This window comes from Sinohyriopsis cumingii, chromosome 6 (genome assembly GCF_028554795.1).
Source record: "Sinohyriopsis cumingii isolate HCF-2022 chromosome 6, ASM2855479v2, whole genome shotgun sequence".
NCBI lineage: Eukaryota > Metazoa > Mollusca > Bivalvia > Unionida > Unionidae > Sinohyriopsis > Sinohyriopsis cumingii.
In genome coordinates, this window is record NC_142966.1 from 91204211 (window position 1) to 91227373 (window position 23163).

A 23163-nucleotide genomic window follows, 5' to 3' on the forward strand; every position below is an offset into this window, starting at 1 on the left:
TAACTACCTACAAGTATGCAAACTTTGACAGGCAAAACCATGAATTTAAGTACTCTTTATTTTTGCAAAACCACAAAAATTGAGTCTTATGAACACAAATGATACTTAAGAATGTCTAGTCGCACTCATTCTAATCATGGGGACCCCCCCCCAGTGATACAATTTAGGATCAACTTGATGTAACATTGTTAAACAATTGACACTTGCATACCTATCATGATAATCAAAAATACAAGTCACTAAGTGGTACATTTGTGGCACATTAGCACCTAAAATAGCTTGAAACTTGAAGGAAATTGCTTGTAGATTATATTTTTTTGGTTTGGTCAACATTTATGAAGAAATACCATAGAACTTATGCCAAGTGCAAAATTGCCAGGATCTGGCAACTTTACTGAGAATATCTATGCATTTTACCTTATAGCTAAGATGTATGATTTATTGTTTTATCATAAATGAAAATGGTGATGATTTGACATCTAATACAGCCTCCATGGTAGCTGTTTTAAAAAATCTTGCTATTGCTTATTCTCCATTTTGCCATGGAGTTTTCATCAGAACTGAAGACTTGTATTGTCAAGCTGGCTAGAGATGAAAATGGTTCCTCTTGAACCTTTTGATGTGACCACCACTTTCCACTTGAGTGTATGAGATGGCCTGTTGTCCACTAGTCCAAAACAACTTTGAGAATTGTAATGAAACTTTACACACACATTCATCCTGAAGTCAGGCTTGTCCAAAATGAATATATTGGTGCCAGAACATCTGAAGTGACCATTGTGGTGAAATCTTTTTATAACTACACACTGGTGAATGATCTCCTCAGCATTTGGTTTTCACTAAAAGACTTCTTATAAAGTCTGGTTGGTCTTGCTGAAACTGATGCCAATCTCACATCCAAAATGGCCACCATGGCAATTATCTTGAATATCTTTGTATTGTTTCTCTTTCTGAATGGAAAGTCATCTTGACATGGGTTTTCACGAAATGTCTTCTTATGACAAAAAAGTTTCCATTGATGTAAGATAGGTACCCTTTATATAAAGTACATTAATTTAGTATTTTCTTTCATTATAAATATGGAAATATCTTTAATTGATGGTTTCCTTTAAACCTGTCACTGCCTTTTGTTTTGCTGGTAAAAATTCTGGTGCTTATATCTTTACAGATATGACTGGTACCAAACAGGAACCCATGTTATAATTACAGTGCTTCAGAAAAATGTGAAGAATGAAGATTTATCAATAGCTATACATGAAAACAGCGTATGTATTTTCAGCTTTGTCATTTACTTTTATGATGCACATAACATTTTAAAATCGTAGAATTTTGCTCATGCAAGCTGGATATAAATAATTTTGTATTGACAGCTGTTGCTGAAGACTTAGAATTATATTGACAAGGGAGTGTATCTAGCTGGTGCATGATGGGAATTTATTTCTGTTCGATTCTAGTTTCTCTGGATTTCATGATTGTTAAAACTATTAATTTCAAGTCTCAACAAACAATATTCACAAATTTCACCCATTTCCTCAGGTCGTGATTTTAAGCACTTATAAAAAGATATTTAAATTTTTGGAAGAATCTGAACACAGATACTTACTGAATTAAATGGCATTTTGATTGTTTCTTTTGTCTTAACAGTGTCATATTTTTATTGGTTAAGAAGTTTATTTAAAATGCCATTTTGCTTTTCACAGTGCTTGGTACAAATAAAAGAAACTGATGACCTGTAATACAGTGTACTTTCTTGCTGACACAAGTCATTTCAAAAAAATATCATTTCTGTCAGCCTGTTGTTAAAGCTCAAGTTGAAACATAGTTTTTCCTCAGTTCTAACAAGAGAGTATTGATTCAAAACACGTACAAACAGTTGTTATCTCACCTCTGACATATCGAGACATTGGTATAACTTTACAAGCAGTAGCAGCATCAGCATTAAGATTCTGTGTTAAAATAATATACAAGGGGGTTACAACATTGCACTTGTGTCATAGGTGTGATGCCATGTTTTACAGAACCCAAGTTCCCTTCATCTGAGTTATATCAGATTGAAAGTTTTATCTTCAATTTATTTTTGAAATACAGAATACTGTCCTATTCTCTAATACCTTGTCAGAAAAATGTGCTTGTAATGCTTTTTTAGTACGAGTGAACTTTGGTAAGAGAAAGTATAGAAGGACTTGTTATTACTAAAGATTTTTGATATCAGTTGTCTCAAACATTAATTATGTTTGATTTTCACAACTGCATATTATGCTATGACATAGTCTGTCCATACTTCCTCCATCCATCTATTCCCAAGTTTGTTTCCACACAGTAACTCAATTTCTCCTGTCTAACATTACCAAACTTTATAAGGTTGGTTAAGTTTGCTAGACCTGGTAGTAAGTTACTACCCTGTGCTGACATTGCATGGTTTGAGTGAATACCAATTTTTCAACAGGCAGTGAGCTCTGACCTCACACTCCAACAGTAACAACCAAATATATAAAATGAGATATGAATGGTCAGTGGAAACTCGGACTAAAGGACTCTTCTAATAGCCATTGTAGTGCCATGGACTATAGTCTGCCTTTGGCCCATTATGAATCATACGCCACCTCCAGTTTTCCAGATTATTTGCCTATCACAGTTGCAGTCTGCCTGATGATTATTTAATCTCTTCAGATTTTGCAAATTTCAGACCAAACTTTGTTCCATCTGTGCAGACTGGTTGTAATCTGAAAAAAATTAATTCATCAGTGGCTATACAATGTTAAAAAGATACTATATTTAGTAGATTGAGCCATCTAATGTTCATTGTAAGATGCATGGTTGTGATGCTGATCACATGCACAGGTAAAAATAAAAGTTGGCATATAAATAATGTATACAGCTTGCAAGATATAAGCTGCTAATATCAGTGAAATTAAAATAAAAGGGATGAAACCACGATGACAAGATTCTCTGAATCATAAAAATGTAAGTAGAATATAAACTACCTTTTATTTAATTATATGCCACACATTCCGAAATAATGCCTGTGACTAAAAAATACTTAGTAATATTTTTTTGAAAAACTCATAATAAAGTAACATTTAAATGTTAGTGCATTGACTACATTTAAAGTCATAATTCAAATATTACATGACAATATTTCTTTTAGAAAATTGCTGATGAATACAAATAAAAAGAGAAATATTGTAAACTAATGGCTGATTGTTGTGTTGTAAGGTGCACTGCCTTGATAGGGATCTATGTTGCATACACCATGCATGATACCTAATGCTTTAATGACTATAACTATATGGATACAAAAATACACAGAATTCTCTAAATCATAAACATGTCATATAGGTAGATTATAGAAGTTTATTATTTTTATATTATACTCTAAAAAGTATATAGTAATGCAGGCTGAATAGCTGTGTCTTAACCATAGAAATACATTTACTTCATATTTAGATTGCATAGCATGCCAGCAATTTGATTGACATTTAAAAAGAATGCATACTTTTTACTGTTATTATTATCATCATCATCATCATCATCATCATAATTATTATTATTATAATTATTATAGTTCTCGGTGCAGCAATACAGGTTATTCCTAAATAAAAGTAAACCTCTGATAAATGTATACAGTAGTCCCCCTCTTATAAGGCCACCCCTAATGCAGCAGGGAAGTGGCCTTATGATGCGGGTGGCCTTTCTAGAGGGGGATGACAAATACGAATAGTAAATACATATGTAAAAAGTCACAGGTACATTTAATTTTAAATATTTAATATTTTAATTAAAAAATCGCATGCATGATGTGAAATAAATGTAAAACAAACTTTGTCATCATTTGCAAAAGAATGCTATGAATAACCATTGATACAGTTTTAAAACTGTCTTTATAATTATGATACAGTTCACATCACGTCACTTTGTTGGTAACAGTCTAAAAAACAAACCAGTCTCATCACATTAAAAATATCCTTGCTGTCATATCCTCTGCATATATCGTTTAGTCTTTTGTTCCAATCTTCGACAACTTCATTATTAACATCAGCTGATTCGCCGCTAATGACAGAACACTTGATATTGTGTCGCACTTGAAATCTGTGCAACCATCCGTTACTTGCGGTAAAGTCGTCATATCCCAGTTCAACTGACAAAATTGTTGCTTTTTCTTGTCTTTCAAATGGGGATACAAACGTCTCCTGGCTTAAACAATCTTCCTTTCTCCGTCCATTTCACCTTTCCACTTCTGCAGAATTGTTTCATTATCTTTCACGATATTGTTTATCTGAGTCTTCCCAACCTTAGTTTTCTGCAAGGATCCTCGACGACACCCCCACCCCCCCGTGAATTGAATTACTTTCACGTTCTCTTCTAAACTGAGAATTTTTATTTTCCGCGATGACATGTTGATGTTTTTGCAGTAAGTTATTCAGGTTGCCAACTACAATACTGATAAAACAATTTTGTATGCATCTAAACAAATTGCCTTGTGTTTTTAAAGGAAGTGATCTTGTCACGTGATTCGTTAGTCTCAGTCTGGTACCCTATTGTTTTTATACATTTCTTGAAACTAGGTGAGAGAAGCCAAACGGCTTCGATATGTATGGCATTTATTGGTTATACAATTTGGTAAGAACATTGTCTCGTAGACTAGCATGTGCCATTTATTGGTTATACAATTTGGTAAGAACATTGTCTCGTAGACTAGCATGTGCCATTTATTGGTTATACAATTTGGTAAGAACTTTGTCTCATAGACTAGCATGTGCCATTTATTGGTTATACAATTTGGTAAGAACATTGTATCATAGACTAGCATGTGGCATTTATTGGTTATACAATTTGGTAAGAACATTGTCTCGTAGACTAGCATGTGCCATTTATTGGTTATACAATTTGGTAAGAACATTGTCTCATAGACTAGCATGTGCCGTTTATTGTTATACAATTTGGTAAGAACATTGTGTTATAGACTGGCATGTGCCACTTATTGGTTATACAATTTGGTAAGAACATTGTCTGATAGACTAGCATGTGCCATTCATTGGTTATACAATTTGGTAAGAACATTGTCTCGTAGACTAGCATGTGCCATTTATTGGTTATACAATTTGGTAAGAACATTGTCTCATAGACTAGCATGTGCCGTTTATTGTTATACAATTTGGTAAGAACATTGTCTTATAGACTGGCATGTGCCACTTATTGGTTATACAATTTGGTAAGAACATTGTCTCGTAGACTAGCATGTGCCATTTATTGGTTATGCAATTTGGTAAGAACTTTGTCTCATAAACTAGCATGTGCCATTTATTGGTTATACAATTTGGTAAGAACTTTGTCTCGTAGACTAGCATGTGCCACTTATTGGTTATACAATTTGGTAAGAACTTTGTCTCATAGACTAGCATGTGCCATTTATTGGTTATGCATTTTGGTAAGAACATTGTCTCATAGACTGGCATGTGCCATTTATTGGTTATACAATTTGGTAAGAACTTTGTCTCATAGACTAGCATGTGCCGTTTATTGGTTATACAATTTGGTAAGAACATTGTCTCATAGACTAGCATGTGGCATTTATTGGTTATACAATTTTGTAAGAACATTGTCTCGTAGACTAGCATGTGGCATTTATTGGTTATACAATTTGGTAAGAACATTGTCTCATAGACTAGCATGTGCCATTTATTGGTTATACAATTTGGTAAGAACATTGTATCATAGACTAGCATGTGGCATTTATTGGTTATACAATTTGGTAAGAACATTGTCTCGTAGACTAGCATGTGCCATTTATTGGTTATACAATTTGGTAAGAACATTGTCTCATAGACTAGCATGTGCCGTTTATTGTTATACAATTTGGTAAGAACATTGTCTTATAGACTGGCATGTGCCACTTATTGGTTATACAATTTGGTAAGAACATTGTCTGATAGACTAGCATGTGCCATTCATTGGTTATACAATTTGGTAAGAACATTGTCTCGTAGACTAGCATGTGCCATTTATTGGTTATACAATTTGGTAAGAACATTGTCTCATAGACTAGCATGTGCCGTTTATTGTTATACAATTTGGTAAGAACATTGTCTTATAGACTGGCATGTGCCACTTATTGGTTATACAATTTGGTAAGAACATTGTCTCATAGACTAGCATGTGGCATTTATTGGTTATACAATTTTGTAAGAACATTGTCTCGTAGACTAGCATGTGCCATTTATTGGTTATACAATTTGGTAAGAACTTTGTCTTATAGACTAGCATGTGGCATTTATTGGTTATACAATTTGGTAAGAACTTTGTCTCATAGACTAGCATGTGCCATTTATTGGTTATACAATTTGGTAAGAACATTGTATCATAGACTAGCATGTGGCATTTATTGGTTATACAATTTGGTAAGAACATTGTCTCGTAGACTAGCATGTGCCATTTATTGGTTATACAATTTGGTAAGAACATTGTATCATAGACCAGCATGTGGCATTTATTGGTTATACAATTTGGTAAGAACATTGTCTCGTAGACTAGCATGTGCCATTTATTGGTTATACAATTTGGTAAGAACATTGTATCATAGACTAGCATGTGGCATTTATTGGTTATACAATTTGGTAAGAACATTGTCTCGTAGACTAGCATGTGCCATTTATTGGTTATACAATTTGGTAAGAACTTTGTCTTATAGACTAGCATGTGCCATTTATTGGTTATACAATTTGGTAAGAACTTTGTCTCATAGACTAGCATGTGCCATTTATTGGTTATACAATTTGGTAAGAACATTGTATCATAGACTAGCATGTGGCATTTATTGGTTATACAATTTGGTAAGAACATTGTCTCGTAGACTAGCATGTGCCATTTATTGGTTATACAATTTGGTAAGAACATTGTCTCATAGACTAGCATGTGGCATTTATTGGTTATACAATTTGGTAAGAACATTGTCTCGTAGACTAGCATGTGCCATTTATTGGTTATACAGTTTGGTAAGAACTTTGTCTCATAGACTAGCATGTGCCATTTATTGGTTATACAATTTGGTAAGAACATTGTCTCATAGACTAGCATGTGGCATTTGTTGGTTATACAATTTGGTAAGAACATTGTCTCGTAGACTAGCATGTGCCATTTATTGGTTATACAATTTGGTAAGAACATTGTCTTGTCGACTAGCATGTGCCATTTATTGGTTATACAATTTGGTAAGAACATTGTCTCATAGACTAGCATGTGCCATTTATTGGTTATACAATTTGGTAAGAACTTTGTCTCATAGACTAGCATGTGCCGTTTATTGATTATACAATTTGGTAAGAACATTGTCTCATAGACTAGCATGTGGCATTTATTGGTTATACAATTTGGTAAGAACATTGTCTCGTAGACTAGCATGTGCCATTTATTGGTTATACAATTTGGTAAGAACATTGTGTCATAGACTAGCATGTGCCATTTATTGGTTATACAATTTGGTAAGAACATTGTCTCGTAGACTAGCATGTGCCATTTATTGTTTGTGCATTTTGGTGAGAATCTCATAGACTAGCATGCAGAGCTGAGTACTGCAAATAATTTTATACTGAGGTATACCATGGTATTTCATAACAATCATGATACTACTACAGTATACTGCAATTAGGGATCAACAAATCAATGTTCTGGCTAAGTAGCCTGGCACTTTTTTGTTTAGTTTCTGTAAGACAATAGTTGGGAAAATATTTTGCTCTGATTTATAGCAAAATAATACCATATTATATTGGTTACATTATTTGGAAAAAATATTAATTATTTTGAGATAAAAGAAAATATTTCATCTCAAAAGAAAATCATTGTCCCAACCCCCATTCCAAAAATTAAATGGCTAACACATTATAATGGAGGAATTTGCTACATGCATGTAAATTCTTGTACAAGTTGCAATCTAAAAGCTGTAACTAAAGGGGAATGATTAAACTTATACTTGAACTAATACTGTTAAAGACATCGTGCTGATATGCTGATATTCATTAGCCTATTGATAAAATTTGAAAGTGTTTATAACGAAGCCAACAGTTTACTAGTACTTTCGAACTGTCTGTTTTTATATTTTCATTACAAAAAAGTAGAGATACATTGAACATAGAGGTGACAATTTAAGCATTTCATTAAAAGAAAGTTAATTTTTGCACTTGTCATGAATAATGAAAACATGATGTTGATATCATTTAATTTGTAGCAAGATTCCTTGCTAATTTCCATATATTTCTTATTGCTAAACACGTTACCTCTACAGTGAAAAAGTACTATGGTATGTACCATCAGAAAAAATACCGCGGTATACTGGTAATACTGCGTACCTCTACTAGCATGTGCCTTTTATTAGTTTAGTCTTGTTTTGGAGAGGAATTACCCCTTGATTGCTTATTCTCATGCCTGGTGTGTCTGTATGATAAGAAATTATGTGGATTTCACATTTGGCAACAACTTTAAATTGATGAGACCATGAATTAATTTTATTCCCAACATTCAGCATTGTCATTTACCAGAGTTATGACATTGATTACCTGTTGTCCTGATTGTAGTTTCTGCACCTTGACTTTATAAAGCTTGTTGGATTTCAACCAAATTTGACATGCAGCTTTATATTGACAGGTTTTTTGAAAGGATTATATTTCCAGCATTCCACAGCAGGAGTTGTTTGTCCTTCTTGATTTGGTTTCCACAGCATAACTTTTTTAAACCTTGTTGGATTTCAACCAAACTTTGGCTTGCATCTTTATACTGATGAGTTCTTAACACAAGATCCTTTACAGGAGTTATGACCTATGATTGCCAGTCCTCTTTAATTTAGTTCCTGTGCAAAACTTTACGAAGGGCTGTTCCATTTAAACATACATGGTACCCAGGAAAGGCAGTTTTTCAAAAATATTTGCCATGGTACTTTGATTTCACAGAGTTCATATTAAAATAATAAGAAAATTCTAAATTGCATCTATGGGTGAGTACTCCACATTAAAAGTGCCTTCCCTTGGTCCAAGGTTTTGTTTTACTGGAACAGCCCTAAGCATTTTTGGGATATAAGTGAGATTTGGTATTGTTTTTGTATATTTTATTTGTATTTGACCTTGTCCAGAATCCAGTCAATGGTCAACCTGACCAGTGACAACATAAACAACAAAATACATAGCTAATATTTTTCTATGAGAATAGATTAAATATTCAAATCATTATTAATAGTAAACATGTTTATTTAAATTTGAGTTCAATTATATTGTCTTGATTCTGACCTTAGAAACTTCTAGAATGGAAGTTTCCATTAAATTGACAAACTGTTTGGAATATGTTATTGTGATACATCAAAAGACTGCTGACACATCACTACAATCTAGGCCACTAACACATTAACATGTTCAAGACTAGAGGCAAATCAACACATTCAGTATCAGAACTTATTTGGAAAACATCTTGAATTCTATTGGAACTTTATACCTTTGGACTTGTGACAGAACGTTATGGACTATTTGGGATTTAATTTAAAAAATACTGCAAGTTCTTTTTAAATTTTCACCTTGTATTATAGGGAAATTATTTGTTGAATTTTGCTAAACTTGTTGGTTTTCGCTTTTTGTTGTTACTTAGTTTAAGACTGTAGAGTCATAGCAGCATGCTGTTTTGACTATCAAATTTTCCAAGGTGTCATCTACGAGTTATGACCCTTGATTGGTCATGCTTCTAACTTTGCTTTCCTCAGTAGAACTTTAGTCAGGAATGTTGTAGTTCAATGAGTTAGTTATCTACCATTATATTGATGAGATCTTGAACGAGTTTAATTTCCAGCACTCCATGTTATCATGTAGAAGAGCAGATGGCCCTAGAAGGTCCATCTTTATGAATCTTTAGTTTTCTGTTTGATGACCAGCCAAGTTAATCGTAGTGAACAAGACCAATTGTGATGCACCCATCCCTAATAGCTCTGGTTGTAGAAGATGTTGTGAAACATGATGCAATGAATGTTGTCATAAATCTTTTTTTAGGTGAGTGTAACCATAAAGCAAGCATCAGGCTCAGATTTTAGCCTGGAGTTAGACCTTGCCCATCCCGTTGTGCCAGAACAGTCCTCGTACAAATTAATGTCCACAAAGGTAAGTAATTGACATCACTACATTGTGGTGGTTATGTTAAACACTATGGTTATCTACCCCAAACCAGTTTGAGTAGCTATTACTTGTCTTCCATGCTTTGCATAAAACAAATATTTTTTTGATAACATCAATGTACTATAATCCATACCCCTTATTTTCTCCATTATTATAATAATTGAGAGTATACATTGAACATTTCAGGTAACAAAAGGACAAAAGACAAGAACGGCATATGAAATTTTCATTTGAAGGATGTGACTGTAACAAAATTAAGATCACTACTTAAAGAAAAATGTTGCAATTAGATAGCATTTTGATGTACTGTTGTTAGCCCATTTTTGTTTCTAATGATTCCAGTAAATAAAAATTGCTACATACTCTTAGCATTTCTACATATTATTTAATCTGTAAGCTCACTGACCTTGATATTCCAAGTTTTTTTTGGGGTAAGAATGCCTTGGCTTTTAAAAGAAAACATTTCATTTCAGTTTTACTGCCACATTGGTGATTTTTAAAAGCATTACTGCTACATCTCTTGAATGTATTTTAATATCAACATGGAGGTTTTATTGAAGGAATAGCTTGTTGTTCCTAAATAAAAATGGTTTCACTAGGACATCAGTATGCCTTCATAGTAGCCATATTGACAATCATGTTACATTTACTCATAGACAGAAAGCCATATTGACATTCTTGTTATTTTTACTCATAGACAGAAAGCCATATTGACATTCTTGTTATTTTTACTCATAGACAGAAAGCCATATTGACATTCTTGTTATTTTTACTCGTAGACAGAAAGCTGTATTGACAATCTTGTTATTGCTACTCATAGACAGAAAGCCATATTGATAGTCTTGTTATTTTTACTCATAGACAGAAAGCCATATTGACTTTCTTGTTATTTTTACTCGTAGACAGAAAGCCATATTGACAATCTTGTTATTGCTACTTATAGACAGAAAGCCGTATTGACTTGGGTTTTTCACCAGAATTAAATATATACTTTTCTTCCAGAATCAGTACTATACCAGTCTGACCTTGAATATGACTGCCACAGTAAATATCTTGAAAATCTTATCACTTACACTGGATGGTATTATCTTGAATTGAAATTCTTTTCCGACAGTAGAGCATCAGTTCATTTGAGGGACTCTTGTTTTAAAGTTTCATTGCAAGTCCAGTCTTTCAAATATATCATGTTGTTGTTGTTGTTGTTGTAGGGTTTAACGCCATTTTTCAGCACGCAATAGGCTATACATGGCAGCCAGTATTAATGGTGGAGGAAGAACCTGGGAAAACCCCGGAAAGAACCACCGACCCACGAGAAGCTACTGGCAAGCTTGCTCACATACCCACATTAGCTGAATCCGAGACTCGAACCCACGCAGACAGAGGTGAGATGGCAGTGATCCGTAACGGAGAGCACTTTAGACCGCTCGGCCACTCGGGGCCCCAAATATATCATGTATTTGTGATTTTTTTGGTCATATGTCATAACATGTCTAACAGAATAATACTTCTTTGCTGTAGGGGTTGTTTATACAGATGATGTAAGAATTGAAAAGAACCTTGCTTATTGCTTTGGATATTTGCTTCTTTAGAGTACTAATTAAATTTGCTCTTTACTTTAATTTTTCAGATTGAAATTAAGATAAAGAAACAAGAGGGCATCCAGTGGACTAAGTTGGAGGGTGATGGTCAGCAGAAGTCCAACGTTAAATCCTTTTGTGTGTCAGATCAAGGTAATAAAGATGGTATCATAGCCAGGCATGAGAGTTTTTTAGATCAGTCCTGAAATTTATATTTTTACTTCAGATTAGTAGTAAGCTGAGAATGTGTTTATTAGAGTTGACTTCCCTTCCAATCTTCATTTGTAGATACCACTTTACTGATTCATTGAGAATGTGTTTATTAGAGTTGACTTCCCTTCCAATCTTTATTTGTAGATACCACTTTACTGATTCATTGCGAATGTGTTCATAAGAGTTTAGTTACCTTCCAATCTTCATTTATATTTACCACTTTACTGAGTCATTGAGCTTTTATTGCGACCTATTCAAAGAAAATATATTGTCTCAAATTTTTCCAGGAGATCTGCTGATCAGGAAAGAATATTACCTGTTAGGCAACCAGTATGACGTGTTGGAGAGATTTGCTATTCTCCAGGTGTTGTAGCCAAAATCTACATAGGCATTTGCAAATTTGCATCTTTTATGTTTAATTTGCATCTTTTATGTTCATTTTCTTACAAACATTTTCCTCTACAGTCATGAACGTTTATTGTGCATGCAGACATGGATAGAGTACACTGCCATACTAAAAGCAGGTCACTGTAACCTACTAATCAGGCTATGGTGCCCATGTAGTTGTTAGTTTTACTGGTCATCTCTCATCCATCATGCATTGTCCATCTGTACACTAGCAACTATTTGTTACTGCTTCTTTTCCCAAACTACTTTGTGAATTGCCTTGACACTTTACACATGATGCTTCTCAGTTGTCCAATATGGCCACCACACTGACCATTCTGAAAATCTTATCACTACTCCTGCTGTAAGACTTCTTGTGATCTCTGGTTGGTCCTAAATGAAATTTATGCCAACTTAGTATTCAGTATGGCTGCCTTGTCAGCCATCTTGAAAATCTTATCACTACTCCTCCTGAATGGTTTGTTATATCAACATGGGGTTTTGACTCAAAGACTTCAGATGATCTTGTTGATCAGACATCAGATATGGTCACCACAGTGACCATCTTGAAAATTTGTTATTGTTTCTTTTCCAATATGGATGGTCATATCAACATGAGTTTTCACGAAAAGACTTCTTATCGTGTCCAGTTGATCCTAAATGAAACTGGTGCCAATTTGTTGTCCAGTATGGATACAGTGACTTCTTACAATGTCTACCTGGTCTTGAATATAAAATGGTGATGATCTGACATCCATAGCTGGGATGGTCTGTTGTCTTTCATCCATCCATCCATTAACAGAGGTTTGTTAATGCTTCTTTTCCTGAACTGCTTGGAGGATTACCTTGAAGCATTACACACACACATTCATCCCATGGTCTTCTCAGATATTCAGTGTGAAAATCTTGTTAAAATGTTCTCGCTATTTCTGAATGGATGATCATATCAGCAAGTGGTTTTCCTCAAAAGACATTTGATGATGTCAAGTTGGTCCTAATTGAAATGGTGCCATTCGAAAATCCAATATGGCCAACACAACAGCCATCTTGAAAGAATATTTTTATTGGTGCTCCTGATTAAAGAAAACCATACTGACATGGGGTTATCACCAAAAGACTTCTTATGTCTAGCTGGTGTCATCCTAAATGGAGTTATATATTGAAAATATTGTTATGTCTACTTTTCACAAGTAGTCTTATCATACTTGTAAGGTCCAGGATGAAAATGGTGCCAGTTTTAAGTCAAATATGGCTGCCACGAAGACTGTCTTAATAATTTTTGTAGGAAGTAGGAAAACCCTGGAAAGAGCCACCAACCCACGAGAAGCTACTGGCAAGCTTTCTCACATACCCACATTGACTGAACCCAAGACTCGAACCCACACAGACAGATATGAGATGGCAATGATCCGTAACGGTGACCGCTTTAAACTACTTGGGGCCCCAGTAAATCCTGTTAAGAAGATAATATTTTCTACAGAGTAAGTTTGGTATAAGACTTGGTCAGAGGCCAGCAATTTTCAAATTTTCAGAGGTCTGACTCGTAATGATATGTGATAACTGGTTGAAAGAGAAACTTGCTCCACCTAAAAATGATGAATAAATTACTTGAAAAAGTTGCACAGTTAACAAATATCATTTAAGAAATGTAGGGCTGTGTGTAAACTGAAACAAAATGTTCATATTATTTACCTATTTTAGCATCAAGCTTACTGCGGTTTACTGTAGAAAAATGTCAAACAACAAGTAGGCAAATTAGGCAAGGCTATTTATAATTGACAATTGCCAAATGTTGATATTTGGCATTTGTTAAGGGTAGAAAATGTGCTCAGATTTATTCTCAAGGCCTGAATCGGAATCTATTTAGTCCAGTAACGAGTACACACTAACATTTTATTAGACCTAGCCAATTTTTACCCAGTCAGGAGAAGAGTGGTTTTCTAGAGCCGTGTTTGATCTCAGGTTGTTAAAAGACATGAAATATTTGTTTATATCATCAACATCTTGGACAATTTTCATAATGAGTGAGCTCCATGCATATTAATAATGACCATTTGTTTAGCTCAGCTCTGGGGGCCACATTTTATCCAAATTTGATCCAACACGGATATATACTTGTTATGATGAAAATCTTCATTAGCAGGCAGATTCCACACATATTACTGAGATGATCTGTAGGTAGTTAGCTGAGCTTATTACTACATTAGAGACTATTTCTGATCCAATTTTGATCAAATTTGGTAAATAGACTTAAATCAGTAAGATCTTTGGTATGTACAATTATGAGCAGGAGCTATGTGTATTAATGAGACTATTGTGTATCTGGTTGATTGGACTTTACAACACTGTAGTGAGTCTGTTTTTCATCATGTTGATTGGACTTTTCAACACTGTAGTGAGTCTGTTTTTCGTCATGTTGATTGGACTTTTTAACACTGTAGTGAGTCTGTTTTTCATCATGTTGATTGGAGTTTTCAACACTGTAGTGAGTCTGTTTTTCCTCATGTTGATTGGACTTTTCAACACTAGCGAGTCTGTTTTTCATCATGTTGAGTTCAAACATGATAAATGGGCCATTGCTGTTATGATATGCATAATTTGCTTTTATTGTGAGCGAAACCTGTGCATAAGAAGATATTGCATCTGAGATTGTTTCCCATTTTTTTCTTCATCAAACTTAAATAGATCTAGGTTGAGTTTGATTATGAGTGAAATTCATGCAATATTATTACACTGGTCTACAGCAAAAATGCTTTTGAAACAATCGTATTCAATCTTTACTAATTCTCTGTCACTGAGAACAAAAATGATGCTTACAAATGTTGATTGGCTCTAGTTTTAAAAGATATGATACTGGGTCAGTATATACAACCCTTGACTTGGGAATGACAGAGAATAAGTGAGATACATAGGTAAGGGATCTTGCTTTAGTCCTTTAGCTATGACTGTTGTATCTAAGAGTGACCAATAAATAGCTTCTGAACCCCAATGATGCATATATGCAGTGTTGATAAGCCACGTTTACTACGCTAGTCTTGCTTATATGTGTATAGTTCAGCAGTACTCGAAAACTCCAGTGTCGCATCTATGCGAATATGACCGCTATGTTAACTAAACATTGATTGGTTGGAAGTACAGAAGTTTACATATCTTCTATTATCATAACCAATGAAAGGACTGTTTACTCAACATTTTAAAACAAGTTTGAAAGCTGAGAGGTTAAATTTGGACATACTGTAAGTGCTTTTCTGCACTCTACGAAACACGCATAGTTCAGACAGACAGAGATGGAATCTGATTCAGATATGAGCGACTTTGAAGGGTTCACTGCAAGTGATATCAAGAGTTTAATGGATCATTCTTAGAAAAAGGATCAGATATTGATATTAGTCCCATTTCAACACCAGATATAAGTGATTTTGAATCGGATGACGAGGAGGACATAGTCCCACTTGCACAATGGAGTGATGACCTCACCGTGTTAGAGATCAATGATTTTGATTCTCATGTTCTCATGTTGGTTCAACAGTCGAGCTTGGACCACAAGTTTTTTCCTGAATGTCTGGTGGAAAACCTTGTGAAAGAAACAAACGATTATACCAAGAAAATGGTGGACCAAAAACGAGACCAGAAATGGTATGAAACCAGCATCATTTAGATGTGGGCATATTTTGGAATAAACATCGTTATGAGTGTTATGCAGATACCCAGATATTCCATTGCCTGGATGACATATGTATGTTTTTGGGATCCCAGGAATACCAGAAATCATGACAAGAGAAAGATTTGAAAAAATAAGCAAATATTTCCATGCCAACGACACAAGCGTCAACCCACCCAGAGGCCATCCAGGACATGATGAGCAGAGATGCCTCGTACTTGTGTGATAACTTCTACTATGTTTGTGGTGAAGTGACTTTTGCATTACAAAAGTGCAGTACAGTAGTCCCCCTCTTATAAGGCCACCCCTAATGCAGCAGGGAAGTGGCCTTATAATGAGGGTGGCCTTTCTAGAGGGGGATGACAAATGCGAATAGTAAATACATACGAAGAAAGTCACAAGTACGTTTAATTTTAAAACATTTAATATTTTCATTAAAAAATCACATGTATGTTGTGAAATAAATGTAAAACAAACTGTCATCATTTTCAAAAGAATGCTATGAATAACCATTGATATAGTTTTAAAACTGTCTTTATAATTATGTTACAGATCACGTCATCTGTCACGTTGTTGGTAACAGTCTAAGAAACAAACCAGTCTCGTCACAATTAAAAACATCCTTGCTGTCATATCCCCTGCATATATCGTTTAGTCTTTTGTTCCAATCTTCGACAACTTCATTATTAACATCAACTGATTCTCCACTAAGGACAGAACACTTAATGTTGTGTCGCACTTAAAATCTATGCAACCATCCGTTACTTGCGGTAAAGTCATCATATCCCAATTCAACTGACAAAATTGTTGCTTTTTCTTGTCATTCAAATCAGGATACAAACGTCTCCTGGCTCAAACAATCTTCCTTTCTCCGTCCATTTCACCTTCCCACGTCTGCAGAATTGTTTCATTATCTTTCACGATATTGTTTATCTGAGTCTTCCTGACATTATAATTTTCTGCAAGGATCCTCAACACACACACACACACCCGTCAGTTGAATTACTTTCACTTTCTCTTCTAAACTGAGAATTTTTATTTTCCTCGATGACATGTTTATGTTTTTGCAGTAAGTTATTCATGTTGCCAACTACAATACTGATAAAACAATTTTGTATGCATCTAAACAAATTGCCTTGTGTTTTTAAAGGAAGTGATCTTGTCATGTGATTCGTTAGTTGCAGTCTGGTACCCTGTTGTTTTTATACATTTCTTTACACTAAGTGAGAGAAGCCAAAACGGCTTCGATATGTACCATTAACATCAAGCAGATCTGACCTCGCGGCTGTTAGGATTCGTAATTATTATTGTCAGTAGTAATAGCCACTAATTTTCAAAGTGAACAAGCTCAACATCTTACTGAGGGAAGCCATAAAGGCTATCAAACCATTTTCCTGCTGACTTGGGTGTTGTACATCGATACTGCCACTTCTCAGCTGTTACTATAATTGTAATCTTAACAATTAGCAGTGACTAAACCGGACATCTTATGATAACACAGCATTAAGGCTAATTGGATTACATGTACTTTACCCTTTTGTAAGGATTAAAATTTGAGTCTTTCTCGGTTTTTATGGAATAAATTTGGCTTCTCATGAGGCGTAAAGGATATAATATTAACCTTAGTGGTACATGTACTTTACTCAACACTTCTTTCAGTAATGAAAACCTGACATCAGTAAACAGAAATCAGATTACTTAACACACATTATGAATAAAATACTGGTTCTGGATACATATTCAAATAAAATGCGGCCACTTGTGAGGGGTAAATTTTATATTATTGCACTAATATGCTGGTCGCATTAGCCGGGTGGCCTTTCGCAAGGGGTACTTTTAAACACAAACTCGTCGGTGCCAATGGATTCTGGCCGTAAGGAGTGGGTGGCCGCTTTTTAGGGGGGCTGTTCAAGAGGGGGACTTCTGTATAACCACTATGTTTAAGAAAGCCTATCACCTTTATTTTGACTGCAAAATTAGAAATCAGGACAAGAGGTGAGCTGCACGCATATGCTGCAACACTTGTGCAACAGATCTTTGCCATTGGTTGAACAGGACGAGAAAATCCATGCCTTTCTCAGTGCCAATGATTTGGAGAGAGCCAACAGATCATATCAGTGATTGTTACTTATGCATGCTAACTACAGTTGGGAAAGGTGTGTCAAAGAAGAAAAAGTGGACAGTGCATTATCCAAACATTCCATCTGCTATATGCCCAATACCCCATGGAAAAGGACTGCAGATTTTTGATGCACCAGAATCATTCTCACTTGAGTCAGATGAGGAAGACGAAGAGAATGAAACTGCCTGCCCTGAATCATCAATGTCACATGACCCATATATTCTGCCATCCTCCTCCTCTGAACCATACCTAATAACACAAGGTGTACTGAATGAATTTGTCAGGGATTTGGAACTATCCAAGAGTAAGGCAGAGCTGTTGGGCAATCTCCAGGCAGGTTATATTAAGGTTTCCATGTTCTGTCACCATCAGAAAGATCTAGTCCCATTCTTCTTCATGGAAGGTATCTTGTAACCTGCAACAACATCGATGGTGTGATGGCATCCCTCAACATTGTTCGTGATCTAGATGAGTTGAAACTGTTCATTGATTCATCGAAGACAAAACTTAAATCTGTTTTACTGCATAATGACAACATTTTGCCATCAATTCCAGTTGGTCATGCAGTCCTTCTGAAGGAAACCTATGACAAAACAAGTTTTGAGGTGCAAAAACTATGACCAGCATCAATGGCAGCTTTGTGGTGATTTGATGGTTCTTGTTCTCTTGCTTGGTCTGCAGAATGGATACACAAAGTACTGCTGTTTTCACTGCAGATGGGATAGCTGAGAAAGATTCCCACTACATCAAGAGAGATTGGCCACTCCAACAGTCATTGGAGCCTGGGAGGAAAAGTGTTCAGCATCCACCACTTGTTGAATCAAGGAAGATTTTGTTACCACCCTTGAACATTTCCAAGGTTAAGTGAAGCTAAGATAAAGGAAGGTGTCTTTGTTAGTCCTCACATTCATGAACTTCTTTGAGATGATGCATTTGACGGTGCACTGTGTGACAAGGAAAAGATGGCATGGGATGCCTTCCAGTTAGTGGCAACAATTTTTTTCGGAAATAACAAGGCAGACAACTACAAGGGAAAACCTCCTCAAGGCATACAAAAGCCTTAGTTGCACCATGTCACTAAAGATACATTTTTTTACACTCTCTAGATTTTTTCCACTGAACTGCAGAGCAGTGAGTAATGAGCACGCTGAGCAATTTCACCAGGACATTGCAACAATGGAGAGATGCTATCAGGGCAAATGGAGCCCATCAGTGCATGCAGACTATTGCTGAACGAGAGGTTTCAATGAATACAAGAGACAATCCTAGAAGCGCCGAGTAGACACTGAATGAGGACTAACCTATGTACTTATATATACATTATAGCTTTTTGTCTTTTGTTTATAATTTTTATTTATAGAACCCTTTTGTTGTTTTTTAAAGTGTTACATGAACAGGACAGGTGAAATATTGTCATGTAAAGCAACCATAAACACATGAAAAGAACCACATTTACAATTTATGATTAAATCTCTAGCATCTACACAATATACATAGATGTAAAATGTAGAAATTTAAATATCTATGGAAACAGTAGCCAATCAGTTGTTTAATTGTCATATTTGAATTCAGCGCATCAAAATCAATAATAAATAGCACATTTTATCTCTGAAGAAGATGACTTCTAAAACATAGTTGACCAAAGAATTGTTACCTTATTTCTGATTAGCTGAGCTTGCCAACAAGCTGGCAAACATATTTCTGATCAAATAAACCTGTTTCATAATCATTTATGATGAAGATATGGATAGGTTTGTTTATGGGTAAGGGGTACACATATTAACAAGTTAATCTTGCAGCTGAGTGACTGAGCTTGTTATCACTCTGGCAACCAAATTTCAGTTAGATTTTGTCCCAGTCATGCGTATCATTGGCTTAGGTTCTGTTTTAAGTGAGATCACTGCATTACTGCATACCTTGTATCTAATGGTCTGAACTTATTATCTCTCTTGATCTGAATAATCTCTTCTGTAAAGCTTGGTAATGGTTTTATTTAATCAAAAATGGTTTTATTTAATCAGAATCGTGGATGAATCTTTGATTATGAGCAGAGACTGTCCATATTATTTATACCTAAATTATTAGGAACATTATTTTCAGGTTATTGTAAAATAGGTGAAATGATGTAAAGTCTGTGAGCTATATTGATACAGTGGTATGTCTATGACAGATTATATTGGTTGTATTTTTACAATACTACAGAAGCCTGCTTAGCGAAATATCAGCTGTTAAGTTATGTGAGCCAGGTGATTTACATTTGTAGAGCAATATTTTTATTTTTATTTTGAATCCATTATCTTCCTACAGGTTATTTTGGCAATGTTTTTGCTTTACATTGTTAGAACTTAATATTTTTAATTAGCACTGTATTGCCAGTATTATGTAGATGTGTTGATAATAAATATTGTTTTCTTGTACTCAGTGTCAGATGTAATGAAGTACCCCAGTTCCAGTCTTCACACACGAAATTGGGACAAGGTAGCTCACGATGTAGCGGAGGAAGAGAAAAATGAGAAACCTGAAGGGGATGCAGCACTCAATCAGCTTTTCCAGAAAATATATGCAGATGCAAGCGAGGATACTAAAAGAGCTATGGTCAAATCTTTTGTAAGTTTTAGTACTTTTATTTTTTCCATGTAGAGAGTTATCTCGGTACACTGAGATCTGTATCTTACAGACAGTTTTGATGCTACAAGTAGTTTAATTGAAAACTGGATACAGCATTTGACATCATCACATGATTCCCTTGAGAGATGATTTTTTATTGGTTGGTGGAATGTCAGATGATATGTGATATTTTTTCATGGCATGGTTATTCTTCATTTACATTGTCATGACATTAACTTTTACATGATGTCATAAAGATGTCATGCAGTTTAAATGTCATATGTAAAATTCTTAAACGTATTAAATTGACTTTTACATGATATCATAAAGTTCATTGTCATGCAGTTTAAATGTCATATATAAAATTCTTATTAAATTGACCACAAGAGATTTTTTGATGACTTGTTTGTCATTCATCTGTTCATTTTAACAAGTTTCTTATTAATATTCCACTGTTTAAGCCAGGGTATGCCCATGTGTGGGATAAGCACAAAGTAGACACCAAGTCCTGCACAAAAAGAGATTTTATGTGCTACAAAATAATGAACAGATACACCAGTCAATCATTAAATGAATTTGCTCATGAATGATTGTTTTCATGAAAATAAACAAAATCTATCATGTGATCCCTTTCAGTTTCACTGGGAACTATGCTTGAACTATCTATTTTTCCTATTCTCCTACTCCCATATACAGCAGAACTCCAGATCATCTGCAAATAATGAAGTATGCAGTATATCCCAATATATTTCTTGGTTGAGAGGTTAAGAAAATACTCAGTGTGCAACCAGATCATAATAGTAGATAAAGAATGGAGATTTCAGATTTTGATAACGTATCAATGTTACACCCCCACCCACCCCCGACCCCATGTCTTTTCCCATTTTGTGAATGCCCATGCATCCACAATGAATCCATTTAGGCCTTGAAATGGGGGTCCTAAACTGCATGTACCCAAGGTGCTGATTCATTTTGAGGAATGGTAAGCAAGATATCTTCTGCATATATCGAGTATCAGATTACAAGTTATTTATCCCGATTACCTCATATGGACACCCTTGATTTTTCACGTTTGGATTCGAGGGCATATCTGTAATGAATCTGCATGAGTCCCGGAAACAAAGCTCCAAGATTGTGTTTACCTGATAGCTTTAGCTTTCACATGGAGAATAAGCGAGTTGCATGCCCTTTCTGTCAACCTAAGTCTCTTTAGTTCAGATTGGAGGGTTCATTGGTTCTCTGGATACAACCAGATTTTGTAGCCAAAATCAGTTACAGTTCAGAAGCTTCAAGCCATCTCTGCGAGCCTCGCATTTGAACGCAATGTTTTGATCTAAGATAATAGAAGCTGTTGGCTGGCATGCAAAGTCCTTCTTGAGATTTAATCTCAAAGATTTAGTGTTGCAGAGGAAAACCTTACAGCTGCTTGGTCTGGTGGTGGCAGCATGGACAGCCACCAGACCCAGCTATATCAATCAACACATCCTGATAGCTTTGCTGGATTTGCCATGAAAATATGTAGATAAGATTTTGATAATCATTTTAAACAATGTTAGGGTCACAGGTAAAGTGACCCCAGGCTGTGTTGCCTGTGCAATTATTAGAACAGGTTATCATTCACATGGGGAATCAGCTGTTCTTCCATAGAAGGATACCTGAGGTAGAGGTTGGATGCTCAGCATCACCTCCACCTGGTACTTATACTTCTAACATAATGTGACTGAGAAATGTATTTGAAGGAGAAAGCAAATTTTTAAGTAAATTTTGTTTCGCCAAGAATACTTACCCAGTTACATTTTGACTTTTCAGAGAGTGACGTATGTAAAGTGAAGTTGTTTGCATTTAAAACATGCACAATGGAGAGAATGTTGGCATACCTCTATGCTACATTAATGTAATGTGGATGATATTTCTTTGGATATTGTACTTTTGGAAATTGTACATGATCTAAGTACACTGCTAACTAAAATGACTGCTTCCTTGTGCTAAAATATCAGCCTGAATTAGTCTAAAGTACACAATCAATAGCAGCTGTTAAAATGGCAAAAATGAATTTTGCCAGACTAGACAATACCAGCTTCTGAAAGTGCAATGAATGAATTACCAAATATATAAAATGTAAAAAAATGGTTATCAGCTCTTTTTTATACAATTTACCTCTGAAGTTCAGGAAGTGAAAATGACCAAGTGGAGCTAGCACTTTTTTGAAAGGTGCACATCTGGAGTAAGGCCAAGCTGTATACTCTATAACCCATATTACACCCATCAGTCATACACCAAAATAAAGGGAATTAAAGGTTCTATGAATTATACCTGAGATATACAAGGTTATTTTTAAATAGCCAGTATAATCAGTGAGGAAGGCAGAGGAAATTCTTTTTCTTTAAAATTCTAACCCTATGCAAAATATGAAACTGTAGAGCGCCACCTTAAAAATCCTTCCAACTGCCTTGC

General features: G+C 35.1%; 1 protein-coding gene across 1 annotated transcript in view; it reads left to right on the forward strand.

The window, feature by feature from the left end:
* The window catches only part of LOC149797435 (protein SGT1 homolog), a 72737-nt gene that overhangs the window by 42049 nt on the left and 7525 nt on the right, over positions 1 to 23163 (forward strand). The window contains exons 9-12 of the mRNA XM_089962232.1: positions 1169 to 1265; positions 10020 to 10127; positions 11770 to 11872; positions 20525 to 20709. Coding sequence (XP_089818358.1) covers positions 1169 to 1265; positions 10020 to 10127; positions 11770 to 11872; positions 20525 to 20709 — 493 coding nt within the window. The remainder of the gene's footprint in view (positions 1 to 1168; positions 1266 to 10019; positions 10128 to 11769; positions 11873 to 20524; positions 20710 to 23163) is intronic.